Source organism: Phalacrocorax carbo, chromosome 7, assembly GCF_963921805.1.
Source record: "Phalacrocorax carbo chromosome 7, bPhaCar2.1, whole genome shotgun sequence".
NCBI classification, from domain to species: Eukaryota; Metazoa; Chordata; class Aves; order Suliformes; family Phalacrocoracidae; genus Phalacrocorax; species Phalacrocorax carbo.
Window position 1 is genome coordinate 20,166,862 of NC_087519.1, and position 20,099 is coordinate 20,186,960.

Sequence of the window (20,099 nt, forward strand, 5' to 3'; positions counted from 1 at the left end):
AAAAGCCCTTTTTTTAAACTACAGTACATGCCACACAAGTTTAATAATCTATTGGGCTTGGATACTCGGTCATGTTTACAAGAGTGAAATCTCATTATGCTCTAAATGCAGGCCTGTGTGTCTCTACCTACTTTGAATACCATGCTTTGGGTAGAGACAGTACAGAATGAAGTCTCACATTGCTTAGGTTTCAGTAATTTTTAGGACATGATAGAATATTCAGTGTGATCTACTGAAACAATAATAATTTAATGAAAGGATCACTATGATGAGATCCCTGCATAATTTTTTCAGCTGCTCGCTACTTTACAAAACTGTGTTAACATGCAGTAGGGATGGATGGTGATTAGTCAACTGGTTTTAGCCTATTTTACATTGCTTGCATGTTTTAACAATGGGAAGTAGGTCAAATGAAATATGGAATGATGTTGGTAAGGATATGTTAATCAGTAAAGACATCAGAATATAGTTATGCAGCTGCTGCTTAACTATCTTTAAGTGACTAGTGATGGGCCAAGGAGAGGGACCACAAAATGCAGCGGGTCTTATCAAGCTTACTCATTTACTGACTGGAACATCTATTCTGGTCCCTGCTATTAAAGCACATTTTTAACAAAATGGAATCACGGTAATGAAAGGTTTTACTGCAGTTACGTGTCACCTTAGATTCTTTTAGACACACAGATCTCAGAACATACAGAAGTCCATGTTAACATGGTACAGTGTCACAGTGAATTGGGCTGGTTGCATTATGTGAGCGTGGATGAGTTACTTTGCACTTCCTGAGGGAGTGCAAATAAATAATTTTTTGTGGTGCACCATAAATTCCTGGCCACACAGGCATTACAGAAATCAGCCTGGGTAAATTCTAGAATCTAGCAGGTAGAGCAGTAGCAATGTAGACCTGTAGATATTTTCAAATAGTTGCCTTAGGTGTATTTAGTCTAATTGTACAAGGCTCTTGAGTGAAAAAAATAATAGGCATCGCATATTTAAAATTCTATAGAAGGTTTTCAGATAGTTTTCCTGAATGTGAATTGTATCACACTACGTACTAACTTCCTGACCCTCCCCATCTACAAAATGCCATGCATTTAAATGATTAAAGATATATTTGAGTGCTGACCTTTAGTGTGAAGCAAGTAAAAATCCCAGAAAACTCAGCTACGTCTCTGTTCTTCAAAATTCAGGGCTATATGTGTCAGCAGTTCATGGAAGCTCTTTGATTATGGCACTGAATAGCTGTTGGCACATTTACCTTTTGCTATAATACGTATATCGGTTGGTGTTTGGAGCTTAGCAACACTGCTTTGAAAGATCTGGTACTACTCATAGGGTGTCCTGGTGGCTTCTTATTTCAGAATAAGCTGAATCTTTCTCTCTCACTGTATTTTGCCATCTCAGTTTCAAGTTTTAGCTAGAGCAGAAAAATTTCAGCTGGCCTTGTTCAGTCCTTGAATTAGCAGATGTTAAACAAAGTGAGTGAGGAAAAAAAATCTGAACCAATGGTCTGCGTTTTCAAATTCAGATTGCTACTCAACATTGTGAATAACTGAGCCTGAAGAATAACATAATAACAAATAATACAATCCTAGTGACACGGCAAGGAACTCCTGCTTCTCTGGTAATGAGCTGATCTCCAAACAGGATAAAATGCTGTTGTTTATGTGCTAACACAAGTCTCATTCAACTCAGTTATCAGTGAAGTGTATATACTGTCTTCATGTACAATGGCAAGTTTTTCCCAGGGATACTTTGCTTTGGAGTCAAAACACTTCAGAATCAAAATGCTCTGAGACATTGCCACCTTCTGTGTTAATATTTATGTTCTTTGGGTCAGAAAAGTAGGATCAGGATAGAATATGTGTGCAGTACAGTACAAAATTCTTTGTACAAAACTAGAAGCAAGTACGTGCAGCAGAGAGACAGGTGGGATGCCTTTGTAGCTTACAGCAAACAAAGAAGCAAAAATAGCTTGTAGGGTATTTTGTCTATCAACAGTCTTGTTTAATGTAGAGGGAAAAGTGATATAGTTTGTGTGCAGTTACAGTTCACAGATTCATATGATACTTTTACTGTGGTAATATTCTACATAGAAATAACAGATGTTAGAGGTGAAAAAGGTCATATTAGTTCATCCAGTTCATCCTGGGACTTTCCCATCATACCATTTTTAAGTGTTTGAAATGGGGCTTTAGGAATTAACTTAAACACTTCTTTTACAATATTTTCTTTACATGTTCTTTACACAGGCAAATAGATTTCACATTCTCATTCCTGATTTTTATCTGAAATAGTATCATTCTGTACCATCTCATTCTCTTCCCAATCCTCACAGACTATCATCAGAGCAATTCTTCTTTTAATTTTTGCATCAGAGCAATTCTTCTTTTAATTTTTGTGGCTGGATTATTGTCTATTTTCCTCAGATTTGTTAATAAGCTAATCATAGTGGTGAAATTTAAAACCTGCATGTCATTTAAACGTGCAGTGTTTGTGGCTTAAAAACGTCTATGGTTTTGCCCTGTGTGACATAAGAAATAGTACTGGTGAGTTTTAGATTCTGGAATTGCTCAAGTGCTTTTGAGCAGTTTTCCCTTCCTTGATCAAACAGATAGGCGGATAGGCTGGTGCCAGCTATCACATTTTCCGGGCAAATAGGTATTACTATGTTTTCTTTCAGCAGGATGCTTGGGGGTTCTTCTCTGTGCTCTGATACAGTATGTAAACTGATCTGCCTATTATTTTTTTTTAAGATATGCCTGGCGTTCCCTTGTTTGTCAAAAATTAGTAAGTAAGCCTTGTTCAGTTGTGGTAAAGAGAAATTAGTTTTGTTGGCTATAAAATGTTCTATTTTGATTAAGATAGGATGAAATAAAGCCTGCTAATCTTAAAAGTATCTTAAGCACAAGTACAGAATCATTATTATATTTTCAAGACTGCATTTGGAAAAAACAGAATACAAAATTTACATAATTGATTACAGTAGAAGCTAAATGCCAGTGGCATGAAATCATGCTGCTTGATGTCGCCCTGATGCACTTGCGTTATTGAACAGACTCTGGAGGACACAACTGATGAAGCTAGTGTTGAAAGCTGCCAGATATAAGAGAACTTTCAGGCATTTGTTTAAAGCATGAATTAAAAATAAGCCTTTGTCTGTACAAATAATACCTTAAGAAGACAATGGGGAGAATTTAAAAAGCATGCACTTTATTTGTATAATTTTTCACATCTCCCTTGGTTTGTTCAAAAAACCAACCACACAGAATAGTCACATGCACCTTTATTTATATCTCGCACTGTAACCAAGCTGTGATAGTGGAGACAAGGCAAAGTTTGGATGAGAGTTAAAGCATTGCCCATTGCTTTTGTTCAGTAAGATGCTTCTGGAATCCTTGGAAAAGTGATGTAAAATTAGCATAGGCTCTCAGAAATCAAAGCACTAGAAGATCATGGGAATGCTGGTAAAAAAACTACAGCTCTTTGCTTCTCTGTTGCACTACTCTCTTCGTTCTACTACTGCTCTCTTTTCCCCAGCTACAGCTCTCAGAATACAGTGAACTAGAGCCATGTCCTCAGGTTTTCAACCCACTCATCTGGGAGATCAGGCTGCAGCAGATTTCCCACTTTTTGCATTCCTACTTAGCACTCTTAACACTGTGTTGCAAATGACAAGATTATTTTGGACAGCTTTTAATACTAAAGTACTCTTTGGTTTCTGCAGAGGAGTATCCAGTCTAGAGGGCTGCATCACCTTAAAGGACCCTCTCCAAAGTGTCCACTTCTAGGAACTGGATTTTTCATTTGAATGGATTTTCCATTTTGAGGCATGCTCAGCAATGGGAAAATCAAATCTGTTAAAACAGACTTCATGGAATACCAAGTTGTTGTCAAGGCCCAGAAAATGCTCTATCTCTTCGGGCAAACATAAACTGTGGAAAATTGCATGTTCTTTTTTGACCGTAGCAAATTAAAATATTGTGCCTTTGGCCCACTCTGACTCATGGGCTTAAAGGAGAGTGAAACAACCTGTTGATTTAATTTGAAAGAAACACACAAAGGCAGCTTCTCAGCTAGTCTGAACTCAAGTTAATAGAACAATTCCAGTGTATACCACGTGGGGTATCTGACCCATAGTTCTGATGCTGTGAAGGAACATCCTTCTAGAGAAACATACACACACACACACAGAGAAATACACAAGGCAAAGAAAAACTGTGTGTGTGTGCATGCTTGCACACAATCCAGCCCACATGGATCCTATTGATAGCATACAATTTCTTTGGCCAGTTTCCTTCTTTTCTGTGTGTTTTAGGGAACACAGCTGCTCTGTATATCTCAGATACATACTTGAATTAGACTTAAAAAGAAAAAAGAGTAATCTTCTGTTCTGATGGAATCTGTATCAGCCTAATACAATTGTACTGCTGTAGTCAACATTATTCCCCACAAGAAGCCACCCATTAAGAAATGAGAGACCCCTCCTTAGCACTGGAGAAAGCCATTAATCCTATGGAAGCAGAATTTCAGGTAATTTCTTACAGTGATGTGTAAGCAGGGGCAGAATGAAGAACACTTCTGTTCTTTGGCACTACCCGGTACCTTTGCACAATACTTTGTGTCACACCGCCCCCTCAAGGTATGTGTACAGAAGTGTCGTGGACATGCTTTGAAGGGAGTCATGCCTATTTACATGCTTTAATCTTACATTCTAAATACTGTCACAGATGCTTGCTCTGGGCATTTGCCTAGTTTAAATTTTTGTCCTTCATCTTTAGCATCTTGCCTTTTAGAGAAGAATCTTGAACCTTGTAAAGGGAGTTGCTTGTGGTGTTATGATCAAACACTGAAAAAGTGTGTGACCTTTATTTTCATAGGATGTGCAGGAAATGGAAATAGATTTGTTAATGAGACAACGTGCTGCCAGAAATGTGCTTGTGGTATTTAATGTGCTGTAGCGTACTTTCATACACAGATGCGTGCATCTAAGCTTCTGTCAGCTGCAGAGATGGCATATAACTCACAAAGCTGGCCAGCCCCTAGTAAAGGTTTTATTAAGCCGAGACCCTGTATTAGAACTTACCTATATTCTGATGCTTTCTGTTGATATTTTCTATGCCAGTTGTCTGCCTCAGAGTTGCATCTGCACTGAGTAAAGAACTAATTTCCTTGTGGTGGGTTTCTGTGTAGTCTCCATTGCTATCGCCATCGTATCTAAATGTTTCACTTCTACATCTTTGGGAAATAAGAGGTTAAAGCCCAACTTATCAAGTTTCTACTAGGTCTGGATTGGCACATAGTGTCTTCAGCGTGTTTACTGCTTTATGGGTTCAGAGCAAAAGGCTTGCTTATCCTTTTCAGTTGAGTATTCAGGGCATCTCCCAATCTCATTCCACACATTCTGAGTTTACCACTTAAAAAGAAGAAACGTGCCATGGGAGACAATATTACTTCTATCTTTATGCACAGAGATAATATAACATGAGACAGGAAGACTCTAATGTGTGCTCTGAGCAGAGCTGGCCTCTTTTACTCATCTGTGGTTGAGATGGAGGTCTACTTAGTAAAGAAATTGGTTTAAATAACTTGCCAGATGGCATGCAAGAATTGTCTGGCAAAGACCGAATTAGTTCTTCAGGTTAGCATTCATGCTACTCCTCCAGCGTCCCTTCTTCATTCCAAGCTCTCCAATTTCCACAGCAAATAAGGAAGGCATCAGTCTGCTTCACTTGATCCACTGAGTGATGTTCATCTAGTGATTTTGAAGGAAGCCATGGAAAATTCTGCTACTGTGTCATTAGACCATATCATAATACATAAAAAAGGGAGGCAAGTTAATGTTTTCAAGTACTTAAGACCACAGATTTTATTTCTGAGAAATACAGCAGAACTGCAGAACCCTCCAGGCAAACTCCCCCTCTGTCAATTGTTAATATATATGCAAAATACCAGTTCAGGGCCAAATTCTAAGCTCAGATACTCTCAGATGGAGCCTATAGCATAGGTGGATGACTACATATGTCCCACAAGAGGGTGTTGTGTGGAATCTCTCTGTTGTAGTAGAGACAATGATGTGCTGTATTACATAGAAATTTCTAATTTATAATGCTAATTCACAGGCCTCTGTTCTGGACTGACTGCACCCATTATGAGCATGCCTTAGGATTTCTCTTAGGTCTTACCTAAATTATTCTGATCTGAGGAAGGATGGGAGCAAGAGGTAGGACTCCGGTTCCAAATCAAGTGATTAGTACTCAAGAAATCTTACTGAAAAAGCAAACTGAAGGTTATACCCAGAGCTTCTACTCCAGTTTTGCTCTGCATTCAACATGTATACCTCACTGCAAGCCACTTAAAACTACCCTTGTTGTAGTAGTGCTTTTGCGATCCAAGTGCTCACGGAGTTGCATTATTGATCAATTATTTTTCAGTAGGCAAAGAGGCTGCATTACGGATACATTTACGGCTCTTCTAAATTGTCCTTATACATCCTCATATATGGGATAACTGCTATGTATCATGACTCCCTAACAGATTGAATCATCCTTACTTAGGTATTTACCTTGGCAACCAGAGATAAAAAATGTGAAGGCTACCACATTTGCTGTGGGCATGGCAACTAAAATGAAGAAATATGCAACTATTTGGGCAAAATTACACTGTAAAGAGTTTCCCTGAATGGCTGTCAACCTGCAAATGAAAGGAGGAATAAAACGGCATTATTATCTTGCAAAGGAACAAGGTGTCATAGTGTGGATGGTTTTGGCTCCTAACAGGAAACATCAAGGATAGAAGATGAAGGGACTATCTTGGTAAGGTGACACATTTTTATTTAGTAGTTTTTCACAGCTAAATGCTGCTCAGAGAAGTTATAGCTGGTGTCTGTCATTGTAGGAAGTGCTGTGCTTAGCAGAGTTACACAGTCCCTCCCAGCCTCCTTGCTGTTCCAAGCACCATTTGTTCTTTTGTTATGGGGATCTTAATAACTCCACAGCAATAGAGAGAGGACATTTTTCTTTGTGTGTAATAGTGCAAGTTGAATAGTTGCATCTTAAAATAAAAGTAATAGATGATGGTCAAAGGCCTCTTAAACCAAAGTAATGGGATTTTTTCTCTGAGAAGTCTGCAAGTTTGCAGCCTTCCGGACTAAAAAGAGGAACTCTAAGAGAAAGCAGTACATAGGCCTTGTATCTCTAGACATTTCTGAGGATGTCTTTCATAGTCTGTTATGTTCATTACAGTTTTGCTGCAATTGATCATGCCTTTTCGTCTTCATCTTCTCTTAAAAATATGACTAGCCTTCTACATCCCCCTGCCACCCTACCGCCCAAAATAGTAACACTCATTCCCATCTGCTACCCGGTTCTGACTGTTACTCTGTTAAGTCCATGAGGGGTGTGAGGAAACAAGATGCCTGCCTCCTGTTGACTCTTACCTTATACTTGGATCTGTTGGTATCTTGCCAGGAGATACTCTTCCAACATCGCTATGCTTATAAAAACTCTTCTAATATAAAGTATAGTAGCTCTCCTGATTTAAGTACATTGCCTTTAGTAGAGGTGTAATAGTTCATATTGGCAGGGGTTTAGTTCAGTGACTGTACAAGGCCATACTGAGACAGACCCTGGTTTTGTTTACTTAGGAATCAGTTCTCCTCTCCAGGTATCAACTGTAAAGTCATGAATCGGAGTGCTAAAATGAAAGTAGATAAACAACAGTATTTAAACATGTTTATTTTACCATATTTAATCCTTGTTAACCAGTTCTTTACTTCTGAAAGAATAAATACACTGCTAAAATAATCTGCACAGTGAGATAAGAATGGGCTGTTTTAGTTAAGCTCTGGCTGCAAAATGCTACTGTAAGAAGGCAGAGTGACAACACTATGGAGGGAAAAATGAGAACGGCAGATCCAACTGAGGTTTCTTTCTCATTGTTTGTGTAAGGATGGGTGGGGTACAACAAAAGAATTAAACATATGCATTGGTTAGAAAAGACAGAAGGCAACTGCAGTCAAACTGCTGCTTTAATTTAATGTATGTCTTCATTATACATTGCGGCAGAGGGTGGAGGGCAGAGGGTGAAGAAACAAAAGGACCCCTTGGCTAATATATAAACATGCTAACAGGACCACCTTTTTGCTCCTTAAACTTGTATGACTAATTCTTACATGTATATCCAAGTTGTGTTGCATGAAACAATTTTTAAAATTCTGTCTTCGCAATTAATTTTTGCTCTATTTATACAGTATTTGTTAGAAAACTATATAAATACATGCTTTCTGTAGAACCTGTAAAATATATGTTGGGAATGTTACTTGATCAGTCAAATGTGACAGTTTTGAAGGATGGAGGATATGTGAGATAGCTCCACGGTTTTGTGTCAAGATAACATTTGCAGCCATTTAATTCACAGTTTGGTATCTATGAGCTACTTCTGCTTCTAACTACACAGCTAGAAATACAAACTAACTCCACACTGACTGTAGTCGAAGTACTTTCTGATGCTGTGGAAAATTGGATCTTTCATGCTCTGAGTTTTATCCCCAAGTGTAAACAGGGTGAAAAAGAACAAAGGAGGTAAAGAACAGTGTTCTGCGAAGGAGATTCGTAACCACCAAGACATCTGCAATATGAATATTTAAAGTATCTAATCTGAAAATCCATACAGAACTGTCAGTTTATAAAATAATCTTCCACCAAATAGTGGTGTGCCATGTAAAATACATTGAGATAGATGCTTCTCATGTTGTATGCAGGTCATATGACAGGCAAAACCAGTGGCAAAACTGTATTTGTCACGTTAGTTATAGCAAGAGAAAAGGTCTAAAACTCTAACATGCAGGAGGAGTCACAGTTCCTTAGATTTAAAAAATCCCCACTTTTTCAGATATTATGGTGGTGGACTTTATTTGCTACATTTGAAAGGGAACCGAGTATTTTCAACAGAACCTTTGTATTGATCAGCATAAGCACGTGAATTGCTGAGCCATAAGATTGATATTCTGCGTTGTCTGGAAAAGGTGTAATACAACATCTGTACTTATATTACCCCTTAACTTAAAGGTTACAGTCATAGAGTAGGAAATTCAGTAACAAGCTAAATTTGAGGCCAGGTGACTCTTTTAAAAAAGTGTGCAAATAATCAGCAGAGACACGAGATTACTATGGCTTCCCATTGTCTGTAGGGAGAAGTTAAACCAGGGAGCTTTTAAAGACAGAGCGCGGGAAGTAAGTGTGCGCCGTAGGCTGTGCATCTTACGGAAGAGATTGCTTGAACAGAGCATCTGCCTGACCACATACCAGTTTCACTTGGACTCCCTTCACATGCAGAGAGCTGTGGCAGTTTTGCGCGCAGGGGACCCGTGCAGCCGTGGGTGCTGCCCGCGGGTGGGTGGCACAGGCCTGTCGCAGGCAGATCCAGCAGCTCTGGCCTGCCATTCACGCCCCGACTAACTAGGACAGAATTTGGGTCTGACACCGCACGTCGGACCGGAAACCTGCGGCAGAGTGCTGTGTGAAACACTTCGGAGGAGGAGATGGGGGGGGGACAGCGCTGGCCTTTGCTACGACGATAAACAGCCCTGCAGCCCCTTCCAGCCTGCCCGTCCCCGCGGCGGCAGCCGGGCCTTGCCAGAGCAGGGCCTCTCGTGCCCGCCCTACCCATTAAGGCGGTGACCGGGGCGGTGCCGCGGGGAGCCAAGCGCCCCCGCCGTAGGGCGCGGCGCGGTACCACCCCGCCCCGACGGAAAGCGGCTCCTCGGAAAGCCCGGCATGCGGAGTGCCGGACGGGAGGCCGGCTCCTCGGAAAGCCCGGCGGGAGGCGGGGTGAGGGAGTCGTTGGGCGCGGACGGGAAGGGCGGCTGCCTGCAAAACCCGGCGGGCGGATCGCGCGGTTGGCCCTAAGATGGCTGTTGTGCGCGGGGCGCCGTTGCTGTAGTGCCGCGAGGAGCTGCCCGCCCCGCGATCCGCCACTTCGCCCGCCATGGAGTGCCCACACCTCGGCTCCAGCGTCTGCATCGCACCCGACTCGGCCAAGTTCCCGCAGGGCTCGCCCTCCTCCTGGTGCTGCAGCGGTGAGTGCGCCCGGCGCGGCCTAGGCTGCGCCGGCCTGCCCGGCTTGAGGGGGCCCGGCCGACCCGCGGCCCTCCCGCGGCGGGCGGCCGCTACTCGCCGCCGCCGGCCGCTCCTTTGTTCCCCGCGGCCGCCGCGGCTTCGCGGGGCGTTGCAGCCCCTTGGCGGGAGGGCGCCCTACGGCTGGGGGAGGGCACGGGGGAGGAAGGGGGGCTGCTCCGGTCCCCCACCCCGCCGGGGGCCGCCCCGCGGGACCCCGCTCCGGGGGCACGGAGCGGGGCGGGGGGAGGGGGCGGGCAGGCAGTGTTGTGGCGCTGCTTCTTCCACCCCCTCAGCTTGCCGCGGAGCGGCCGCCACATGTCTCGGAGGCGGGGGGGGGACGGGGAGGGGGACGTGGGGCCGCCCCTACTCCTACCGCTGCCCCGGTTTTGCCTGCGCAGCCTTGTCCGGCGGGGGAGCGCTGCCGGCCGCGCCGGGCAGCAGACTTTGTCTCGGTCGGGCGCCGGCTCCCCAAGCCCCGCCGGGCGCGAAGGAATGCGGGATCGTGGGCTCCTTGCTCCTTTTGTCTGCCGGAGGAGCGGCGTGCTGAGCCCTGCCCAGGGGAAGCCTGGCCGCGGGGACCGGGGCTGAGAGGACCCGGTGGCTGCTGCAGTGTCAGCGTGTTCTTTAAATCAGTTTGAGATTATATTTTTTTTTAATGTGCATTTTTGAAAGGACTTTAGAGAATGGAGTTTTAATTGGATTGCTGAGGCTAAAGGCGACGCTTGGGGCCCCCTCTTAAACCCAAGGAGCAGCTGCGTGCAACGGTCTCTGGGGGTGTCTGGGAATCCCGCTCACCCACTCTGCTGTGTGGGTCGGTAGGAGTGTAGAGGTCATCTTTTTTTAGTACTTGCTCACCGATTTAATAATGTAAATCACTGTCTTTGAAACGTATCCTGTCTTCAGTACTGTCCCTTGCAGGATTTTGCGTGTTCAGGGGGGCTTTCCCTTTAAAGGTGCTGTGCCCAAGGTGTTTTAAATTTAGCTTCTGAATAGATCATTGCATGCTTCTACACAGATAATCTCCAATGATTGCTGTCATTTTTGGTACGTGTTTTTATTTGCTATAACTGCAATGTGTTTAGTTATGCTCGGTTTGAAAGTAGAAGCAACCAAGTACATTTAAAGTAGGAAGTAGGCTCCACTTAGAGCAGCAGCGTGACTTTTATGCCCGTGGGCACTGGAGAAAGGTCTTTCCTGAATGAGGCTATCAGGGAGCACTGAAACGCTAGATACATTTTTAAGGTGTTCCTTTTTTTAAAGGGAAAATGGTTGTCCTTTGTCTCGCAGTATTTGTGCTTTCGTGTGGGAAGGCTGCTGCTTACTTGAGTTCTTCCCTGATTGCAATTTCCTGGAGCCAAGGTGTGGTAGTGCTGTTGCTTCCTTTGGCAAAACCAGTTATTTTACTCTGTAATGCTTTTGATTTTAGAGGGGGTACACTTTACAGTGGAATAATGTGGAGAATGATTAGAGGGAAGGAGGAGTATGTGAAAATCTGTTGTCCCTAATGTTTCTTTGCTGAAAAAAAAATTAATGACAAGAAGTCTAACTCTGTAGGTCCAGCTGTTATCTTCAGAGTATCAAGGGTAAGCAAAGTTGTCAACCAGAAGCATACGGCAGTAGGGAACCACCGTTTAGAAAGATAAAATTGCCAAAACTAAAAATATATGCTCAAATATTAAGGTAACTTCTCCAAAAATTAGCCGGTGTACAGCTACAGGACCCTGTTAGGTCTGCTGTTTCTCCATAAAGAAGTTCAGCAATTAGAACCAATTTTTCTTTGTTGTTCAGAGGTGTTTGTCCCAAACCAACACTTACAGGGAGAGCCATTTTCTGGGCAATCAACTGATTTATTACAGCTGAGAGGCAGGAAGAAGGTGCAGGACACTTTGAGGAACTTCAATAGATTGTTGAAGATACTGTGTCTAGGGGAGTGTCTCTGTTTGCTATGCTTTTTAAGAAAATTAAGGTAATAAGACACACAGTACTCACATAGATAACTATTGGATTCTTAACAAGTGGCTAGAGAAAAAAGTATGTACATTGAACTTAAAACATTCCAACAATCAGGCTCTTGTTAATTTAAAGCAAATGAAAATTGTTCTTTTTAAAAAGGAGTTTGCATTCCTACTAGTATAGGAAAATGTGTCTCCCTTTTCAGTTCCAGTATTAGTAATATGTGATTATTGTTACATTAACTCCCTAATGGTATGTAGAGTACTGTCTTTTTCTTGTTTGTGCTCATTTTAGTGAGATAAATTTTTTAAAGAGATGGGATACTGGTTTCTGTCAATTCATAATAAATACTGTTTCTTATTTGCTGGTTTTACTGCAACTTGGTAATATAAAATTAAAATGAGAACATGCCATGTATAAATTAATATGTTGCCAAAATGTAATGCACTTTCTATTGCTTTTGATGCTCTTTGCTGAGGTTCTGTGAGCTCAGTTCTTTTTGGTGGTGGTGGTGCCTCAGTTGGAGAAAAATATTTAGAAGGCAATCTGCAGTCTGTAATAATGAGGCATCTCTCATCAAGCATGTTGTCTTAAAATCACTCAGAACTTGTCATCAGTCCTGTGCTGAGTTGCTGCTGACCTTTCCAGAAAAGGAGAGTAAGATACTGATAAAGGAAGCTTTCTGGCAGCCATGTGACCTGCCAGTGATAGCAAAACACTGCAGAATAGGTTGGAGAGCAAGTTCTTAGTTCAGCCTGCCAGTGGCTATTTTCATCATTATCTTGCATTTCTGCTATTTGAGGAGCTGGAATTGTCACGATGACTGAGTGATCCATATTGGTTAAGTACCTTTTCCTCGCCTCTCTGCAAAAACTCCTGACTGCAGCAATAACTTCACAAGGTAATATGGAGGCACTTTCGAATATTGTTATTTGATACTGAATGTTGTGTCAGTGTATAATGGAGGGGTGTTGCATTTGACACTGATATTTGAAAGTTGCTTTACTGAGGTCAGGAATTGATTAGGAGAGCATGTGCACCAGCCTGAATTGCTTTTTTGGACTAAATCTCTTCCCCTTGAGGCTACCTGACAGAGTTGTTATAGAGGTCTTGTTATGAAGGAATACTCTTAGAAAGCAGTAAGAGGAAGTATTGACAACAAATGTGTTGACTCAGGTACGAATATTTTTGCTCCAAATTAAAGAGTAATGGTGTATGTTCACTTTTAAGTGTCTCTAGAATGTCTGTTATGTCACTGTTGTGTAGTTTGGAAGTCTGAGAGTTTAAGCACTCCTGTTTAGAAGATGGTATGCTTTCCCAGAGTATTTAATCTAGTCAAGCGTGCTCTGTACAGTAAGCGATGCAGAAAGCAGCACACATTTGCTTTGAGGAGCTTTAAGACTATGAAAAGAGAGCACAGAATGCCTTTTTGCAGATCCAGAGGCAGTTTGTTGTTGTAATTGGGCATTTAAGAGGAGACGAGATGAATATAAGGAGTAGGAATTGTACAGAAACCGAAAGTGGCTTTTAATCAGTGCTGCCATGTGAAATACTACACGCAGATGTCTGCTAATTCCAATTAGAGTGCAGTCTTTCCATGCACTTTAATTTCTGAAACCTCTGCTGAATTTGGAAGCAGAGTAGTTACAGGCGTTGGCAAGACTGCAGTGTCACAGACTGAATCAGTTGAATTTGTATGATGTGCCGCACCTTCAGCACTGTTGTGCAAATCCTGTAATTATGAAAAGTACTCTGGAACTGCTCAGATGTGGTATTTATCAACAACTTTTCATAGACTCATGAGACCACAGGGAGCCATGCCTCACCTAAGTGAGATTGCAATCTTCTAAGCATACCTGTGCAAGTCTGAAGAGTTTTTACAGCTCTTTCTTCTGCATGGTTGAGGTTTCATTAGTTCTCACTGGACTCACTGGTGGTTCAATGTAGAATCTGAAGTTCGTTCTTTAGAAGAACACCTGTAGACAGGACTGTACCTGCCGAAATGGGGATTTAGTGATTTTTTTTTTAAAGGGGAATTGTACTTCTGAAGTATGCTTAAAACTGTTGCTTTTCAGTTCACTGTCAGTTGGCTAAATATTTTTCGTAAATAATGTAATTTTGTTAGATATTGAAGAGCAATTCTGACTGTAGACTGGTATTTCCTGCAAAAGCAAAATATATTTGTGTAGCATCTGTTTCTTGCATTCTGACTTCTGTTGAATAAGAGCTGTAATTTCACAGTTGGCCAGAAACATACATTGTGGCATTTGCAAATGACCCTGGGACCATGAAAAGTACAGAGGAGAGCTAGCATGAGGAAGCTGTTTAAGACCTAGTGAATGATGATTATGATGGAAATCCATATGCTGAATTAATGACATTTTTTCTGGGTTTGAAGTAATTTTCTAAATTACTTGGTAAATTCAGTTAGTTCAGACTAACCCCAAATATCACTGAATGCTTTATTTATATGTGACAGCAAATGTTTTGGGCCCAGCAGAACTTTCAAGAACATGACTATACTAGGTTACACTGCTTTTGATGTTTTGTTTGCTCCCCTCCCTGCCCTCCCATCCATTTTTTTCTCAGTTAAATCAGTTACACTGTTCTCTTTTCATGGGATAGGTAACAGCATTCTGCCACACTGTTTTTTGGCCTTGGACTGTTGCAGTCAGTGCCAAAACAAATACACTGTGAAAGCTCAGGTACACAGACTTTAACCATCTTAGCTCCTTATTAGTGTTTCTTTTCCACCTCAGTGAGTATTTCTCTCTCCTTTTGCTTTTTCCTTTTTATTACTGTGAGTCCTCATTTCCTCTTTCCTTCCGTTCTTACTAGATTGTAGGAGGAGCAGGAACTCACTGAAACTGGAGAGGGGTAGGTAGGACCTTCTTCCCGTGAAAAATTCTTTTCAGTCAGCTGCATGTAGACTCAGGGTAAGCTCATGAACAGTGTGTGGGCCTAATGGTCTGTATGTAGGAGGGCTATTTGTCACCCTACATCTGGAAAATGAATTTTGCCTGGAAATTACCATATTTATTCTGAATCTTAAACCACGAAATAAGTATGTAAAAATTTTTACCTTTTTTATTCAGTCACCTAAATTTAATTTCAAAGCTGGGTAGTCTTTCAGCTGTTTCTCTGGGACACTGCAATGCAGGAATGCTTGTTAGTAACTCTACAGACTTGATAGCTTGTTATACCTCTTTACTTAAAAAGACAGCCAGGGAATGAATTTAAAGCTTGTTAGACTTGGCGTGTTTTTAGACTCAGTCTTGTTTTCCTTAAAACGGTTAATATTTTTTTTCCCCATTTGAATCAGTTACTGATGTATGAGCCAGCCATGGGGGCAGTAGTTATCTTTGCCTGTGTGATAGAGTGTAGTGCTTTGGAACTGATGCTATTAGAAGGTGCATGTTTACTGAGGTGGGGTGAGGGTCTCAATTTTGGTATCATAAGCTAGACCTAATTTTCTTTTTAATTACAGAAAAGGGGAGTCTTTTTTTTTTTTAAATACTTGGATCTTTTAAAAGTCAGTAAACATAAATTGCTGGTGATTAATATTTTCTAGATTCTCTTTCCCAGTATTTGTTTATACTCTTTACTCAACAAATCACATGCTGTCGCAAAACTTGAAGGTTAGCTGAAGAAAGACTACTTCAGCAGAAAGTAGTTGTCAGACATTCAATACATAGCCTTTGCTTAGAAACTAGATCTAATGTTCATGATGATTTTGAAGATAAATTTTTGAAGGACAGATTTTACTACTCACTGTTTTGAAGTATTTTATAGTCTAATTAAAAAAAATGTTTTGGAATGACTCTTTGAAGTGTACCATATGGTAAGGAGACAGGATAGTCTGAGGCATTGGGGAAGTGGGATATATAAGCCACACACAACTGTGTAGGAGAGAGACTCTTGATTTATCCACAGATTAGTGCAAGTCACATTATAGCTGGTTTAAATGTAAGCAGGATAATAATTTTCACCCACCTTTCCCAAGCCCTTCAAGATGTGCAGGTGTTAAACAAGATCATTGCATTATTCCTACTCTGTTTTTCTGATTGTTGCAAGGTGTTAAGGCCAACAGAGTGAGACTAGTTAATTTTTTTTGTTGCATCTGTGTCTGAGGTTCATAGAGTGAAAGTTTCATACCTGATGTTTGGAAAGGAATTAAGCTTTGAGCCATTTCTCATTTGATCATTGCCATTCACTTCATTTAGTAACCTGCTTATGCTTCCCTTTCTGTTTTAACAAACATTCATTACCTAGGTGAAAAGTGGTTAAAGGCCATTAATTAAAATAATCCATGGAGGTTAGAAAGTGCAGCTTAATCAGAAGTTTAGATCTGAAAAATATTTAAGGCTTTTCTGACTTTTACGTTGAGGTTATTGGAGGAAGCAGTTTCTATTGTAGAGTGAATTAGAATAATAGCTGATGAAAATATTCATTGCTTTATGGTGTTCTTGTTATGGGAGCAGTGTAAGATTTTGTGTCCTTAATGATTAATTTCCTTGATTATCAGAGGGTGTTGTAAACTGTACATGATGTGATAAATACACTTACCTTTCAGCAGTCTTAAGTGGTATGTGAAAGCAATCCTCTAGTAGTTGGGGTTCCCCCCCCCACTTTGGAATATCTTGTAAATGTAGCTATGAAATTTCATTGATAGATTTTATTACCCATTTGAATCTAATTGCAATACCCAAAGGCAACCTGGCAAAATAAGGTGATTCTTCTGGAAGTTAGCCCCCCTCCCAAGTATTGCAGGCAGACAGCTTTATAACTTTAAAGTCACATGGTACACTCAGGCTTGGGGGTGGGGGTTGGAGGTCCTTACCAATACCAAACGGGCTGACTCATGAGAACATCATTTAGTATTCTGCGTGACAGTGGGCATCTGCTTGTCCATGTCAAAATACAGGTGCATTTTCTCAAGATAGCCACAACCCTTTTAAAAACTTTTTTTTTTTAACCTTTGGTTCATAAGTTTTTCATTTGGTAATGTTTTTGTCCACAGAGCATTTCATTTCTTTATTTTTTTTGTTGACAGGGATAGTTAGTAATGTGTCTTTTGCTAGTATTGGGGAAGTAGGAATGAAATAGTGGGGACTACAAAAAGTAAGTTAATGACTAGGTTATATAAAGAAGGCAAGAATCCTTCTTGCTTTCTTTTCCCTCCTATTTCTAGCTTGACTCTTTTGACCTGAGATTGATTGCTAACTGACTCAAGAAGATTCCTTTCCTTAAGGGTTTAGAAATTATGTTACACTGTTGGCTTTGCTGTGCTTTTTCTGGCTGCTGTCTGAAAATGAATATTTATGTCTTGCTCTAACAGAGATTGAATAATTTCTTTTTTTTCTTGGCATGCTACAACTGGAATGAGGAACAATATCAGTGAGGGCTAGAAAGCATTTAATTTTAGAATATAGAAATGTGTGTGTATGTATGTATTTAAATTTAGATACTAACTAGTTATCAAAGTAGCCAAACCACTAGAAATTGTTCTTAGAATGTAAAGGAGAAATGGAGGCAATAATTTTTTAGCAAATGCTTTTGGCTGTGATTATTCATAAAATAAGCCTGTTCCTGATGTGTTACTACCTTTTTTTTTTTTTCTTCCTTCTAAATAATGTATATTTTGTCACTGTTGCTTTCAGGTAGGATGTGATTTATGTGGTGTCAGCAGTTAATCTTCCCATGTACATTTCTTGACCTAAAGTTTGACTTGACACGTAAAGACTAAATTATCAAAAAATATAGCACTACTGTAGCCTGAGAGCTGAGCATCTCTGTGTGTGATTGGTAGTGCTAAGTGACCGTATTTCTTTACCATAATGAAAGAGTACGCTGTGCTGCTGCTGTGTATCTTTGTACGTTGTTGCTAGAGGTGATCTGTCTTGGGTTTTGCACCTTCTTTTTTTCTTCCTCCTCTTTTTTTCTACCCTCTCTCACCTCCCCCCAGTTTGTTTAACCACTTCCTCGGGAACTGACATGTCTTTACACTGGTTGAAGGAAGTGTTTCTTACCTATCTGTCCGCTTTTTCCACTACTGAATTAAGAATATAGGCAGACAAAAGAGCACGCATTTTTTAACTTCCAAGTTTTTCAATGTGGAATTCTGATTGCATAATCAAAATACCGAACTGTAAGCCAATGTGGTTGGTGAATTACATGCAGATGAAGCTAATCACATTGTTCTCTGACAAATATTTTTCAGTGTTTGGAATGTGTTGGGGACTTCGATGACCTATTTATTCTATGAGAAATTGTTCACGTACCTGTGTTCTATATTCTTACTCAGTTGTTGTTCAGTATGTCTGAATTATATATGGTTTTCCATTGCAATGGAGTGGTTCACTGTAACCATCTGAAATTTTTTACGTGAGACTGAGCAATGCTTTTATTTAGTGACAAAAAGGAGGAAACCACATGCACTGTTACACTTGAGCACAAATATTACTTGATTTCATAAGTTTATTCAATATCACAAAATGACTTATTGTTTTCTCACAAAAAAATCTTAATCTTTCTGGTTTTGGTTGAAAGATAATAGCAGAAAAAATAACTGTTTGGCTTTTTTTTCCATAGCTATAAGGTGAGGTGATTCTTCCTTTAAATGTTCTTCAGAGTCTGTTTGAATTCTCTTACATTTGAATGTGATTTGAGTTAGGCTAAGACTTGATGCTGTTGAGACTTCTATTCCTTGTGCATCTCTCTGTTATGAGGGTATGAAACACCAAAAGAATGATTAAAATTTTTGTGGTGTTAGTAATGCTTACCAAGAAACTTACTTCCTTGTAAATTCTCTTGCTTTGGTTTAAATGTAATTTAAATTTCATCTTTTTGTATCTTTTCCTCTAGTACGTGGGTGTTAGCTCATTTTTTTAAAAAAACAAAACATTTTAAATAATATAATTAAAAACCATTTCCCCTTCTGTCTGGTTTCATTTTTACTAGAATGCTGTTTTTCTAAAATGGGCAATAAAGATGTCTACCAAATAACACTTATGTAAAATATTGTTAAATAGAATATTTTTCTAATACCAGACAGTTTAGAACAAATTCGGTCCATTTATGCACTTGTAATGGGGCCGACGATAGGATATAGAAAGAAGTGCTTTATGTGAAATGAAGTTTGAAAACAAATGGGAATACTCTTTAAAACCTAAACAGTAAAACAGCTGGCTTGTAAGGTATAGAACATAGTCTCTAGTTTTCAGAGCCTGTAACATTCCTTTCTCCTGCATTCTCTGTCCAGAATGGGGCTAACTGTGCAAAGGTTTAAAAAACACTCTTGTTAACATTTACTTCCTTTTTCAGTCACCTGGTTTTCATTACAGTTACTCATCTGGAATTGACTAGCCTTAAGTTCTTAAAATGTAGAGCAGATACTTTTACCAGATGCATATACAGTTTAAACACACCATTCCCCAGCCCCCCAAAAAAACTCAACCCCAAACAAAAAACCCCCTATAATCAACAACCATAGACTTTTAACTCAGTATTTGAGTTCTGGAGCCTACTTCTAGATTATAAAATAATGTTAGCATTCTGCTTGGACTTAGTGCACTTCTGTGAATGTTAATGCCTGCCCTGACTTATGATTTTTACCAATATGTTTAGCTGAGATACTAATTTCAGTATTTTGTATTTCTCCTGAATGTAAACAGCCAATAGAGTCAAATAATAAAGCCTGCATGTATGCTTGTAGTAACTGCCTGTTCTAAATACATGAAAGAATGCAAAGTCAAAAACTGGGAACATGATCAGTTGTGTTAATACATGTGTACTTAGTATTAAGTAACTTTTGTTGCCTGTTATGAATTTTTACATGATGCCTGTAAAAATGCTGACTTACCTTGGAGGACATCTATGTTTTTTTAGGCTTCTTAGATTCTGCTAATAAAGTGGTTTTTTTCAGTGCCAGAGTGTCAGATTCTGCACATATCCAGACGTTCTGCAGTCTTGACTGAAGTTTTGTGATGAGAAAGACTTCTCGGTTTTGCCCTGAGAAGCTGTTTTATT

General features: G+C 40.3%; 1 protein-coding gene across 8 annotated transcripts in view; it reads left to right on the top strand.

The window, feature by feature from the left end:
• The window catches only part of USP3 (ubiquitin specific peptidase 3), a 75,111-nt gene that overhangs the window by 21,564 nt on the left and 33,448 nt on the right, over positions 1 to 20,099 (top strand). Inside the window, exon 1 of one of the 8 annotated variants that reach the window (XM_064456692.1) lies at positions 9,780 to 10,078. The exons of 1 other annotated variant lie outside the window; for it this stretch is intronic. In XM_064456692.1, coding sequence (XP_064312762.1) covers positions 9,988 to 10,078 — 91 coding nt within the window. In that variant the 5' untranslated portion in view covers positions 9,780 to 9,987. Of the gene's footprint in view, positions 1 to 9,779; positions 10,079 to 10,487; positions 10,883 to 10,924; positions 10,948 to 11,128; positions 11,163 to 12,885; positions 12,973 to 14,810; positions 14,830 to 20,099 lie in introns of those variants that run through there. 6 more of the 8 variants (XM_064456689.1, XM_064456696.1, XM_064456693.1 and 3 more) reach the window with 6 other exon arrangements.